At 38.2% G+C, this 1,905-nt stretch overlaps 1 protein-coding gene across 1 annotated transcript in view; it reads left to right on the top strand.

Annotated features, from left to right (window-relative positions):
* Positions 1-961: 961 nt before the first annotated feature.
* LOC119414112 (malate dehydrogenase, cytoplasmic) overlaps positions 962-1,905 on the top strand; it is a gene marked incomplete at its 3' end in the record, with an annotated part of 4,802 nt that continues 3,858 nt past the window's right edge. Inside the window, 2 exon segments of the mRNA XM_037681241.1 lie at positions 962-1,030; positions 1,503-1,601. Coding sequence (XP_037537169.1) covers positions 1,028-1,030; positions 1,503-1,601 — 102 coding nt within the window.

Genomic DNA, 1,905 nt, shown 5'->3' with positions numbered 1-1,905 from the left:
AAAACAGCAGACGAGCTACGTGATTAAACTGTCCAGTAAGATCATGAATATTCTCATTTTTACATACTATAAATACTTTAAAAAGTTAAAGCCAAAGTCTGCACAAAAACCCTTTGTTTTTTTTATACACTAATTAAATTTAGCCTCAAATTTAGTAAAAACCACTAAAAGCGGAATGAGAAGAGAGAAATTCAATTACTGCCTTACCTAATTATCTCCTTGACGAGGAATGATGATGTTGTCTTCAATGGTTAGTAAACATGTTCTGACGCTTAACGCTACTTAACTTTAGATTAATTTAACCGTCTTTCTCCGAAAAAATGTCTAGTTATCACTTTGAACCCTAAGTATAGACAACAGATGGTCATGTCACTGTTGTGTTAATTTGCGCGTCAGTGGACCGCGGTAAGTCAGTGGACCGTGTAGTGTCTGACATGAAGCTAAACTAGAAATGTTCACGCTACTAGCTAGCTGCTCTCTGTTTCCCTGGATAGCGTTGCTAAGCAACCCGAAACGATACCTCAAGGGCTAGTGCCATCTAGCTAAAAAGCGACACTGAAAAAGCAACTATCTAATTTATTAGTAATCGATATGATGTAGAAGCGAATCTGAGCGTATTTCCACTGAAAGACACGTTTAAATCAAGTACAAACAAAACATTATTGAATCGAGTTAGAGCTTTTTAGTTTAAAACTACAATTCCCTAGATTACCAAATTGCCGTATGATTGTTACAAGTGTCGTGGCACACCGGGGACTTTAAAAGTAACTTCGAGATTTGATCAGCACTTGTCTAGCGCAGCCAAGTGTGTTTCCACCAAAATAATAGTTTCTATTGAGCATTAAAAATATTCCTGATATAACTGGATAACTAGAATTTTTGTTTGTTTCTTCAAAAGTAGAATTGCTCGAACGGCCTTACTGCCGTGCGGCTGTTAGAAGTGTCGTGGTGGCCTGAGGATTTAAATAGGAGCGACCACGGGTGTCAAACAGAAGTGGGGGTGGACAGCCTGAGCTGTTCTGTGAAGATGGTGAGTACAGTCATAGCTGTTATTCTGATTTAGGAAAAACGTTGTACATTCCTGTTTAATTAGTTAATCGAAATATGTTGGGGTTTTTTTTTTTTTAGTTACAGAACGTTTACTTTAATTGGGTTTACAAATGAGTGTTTACAATTCTTCACATAAAAAAATGCAATGAAAAGTTCAAATACTTGTTTTATTCACAAATTGAATTATTTTGTCCACATAACAATTATCTTTAAATTGCCTGGTGATTTGATGACGATTAACAGAGAAGTTTATTTTGGTTTTGTTCCGTCGCAGTGATCTCCTAATAGAGGTCAAGTGGTCTATTTTTAACCTGACCCCCTGCTCTTCTAAATTCTATTGAGAAAAAAATAGACATCCACCCAAAGTGCATGGATAAAATGAATTGCTGCTGTCATAGACGCTGTGTTAGTGAAGTCAGCATTAACTGTTTTCTTTGCTTTGTGTCTTTCAGTCTGAGCCTATTAGAGTTCTGGTGACTGGTGCTGCAGGGCAGATTGCCTATTCCCTGTTGTTAAGCATTGCCAAGGGAGATGTTTTTGGCAACGATCAGGTAAAGATGGCCTCTGTCTTAAGCTCACAGCACACTGAAATCCTTTATCTCATTAAGTAGTTCAAAGATGGTGTCATAAAGCACAAGAAAACAGCTGTGAATGTTAAAAATGTCCCACACCATATCTCAGAGAGGTGGCACGGTTGCTCAGATTGCACTTGCTCATCCAGTGTGGCCCTGGGCAAGCCAGGATTGTCCTGCCAGGAGACTTAGTCCATGATTAAAACTACTTGATCCATCTGGCACATGCAAATGTTAGTGAGCCTTATGGTTTAGGCATTTCACATTTTGTTCTACTGTCAAC

Source organism: Nematolebias whitei, chromosome 1 (genome assembly GCF_014905685.2).
Source record: "Nematolebias whitei isolate Nwh7 chromosome 1, NemWhi1, whole genome shotgun sequence".
Taxonomy (NCBI): domain Eukaryota; kingdom Metazoa; phylum Chordata; class Actinopteri; order Cyprinodontiformes; family Rivulidae; genus Nematolebias; species Nematolebias whitei.
Note: the sequence above shows the minus strand (reverse complement) of the source record. Positions and strands in the feature narration are given on the sequence as shown.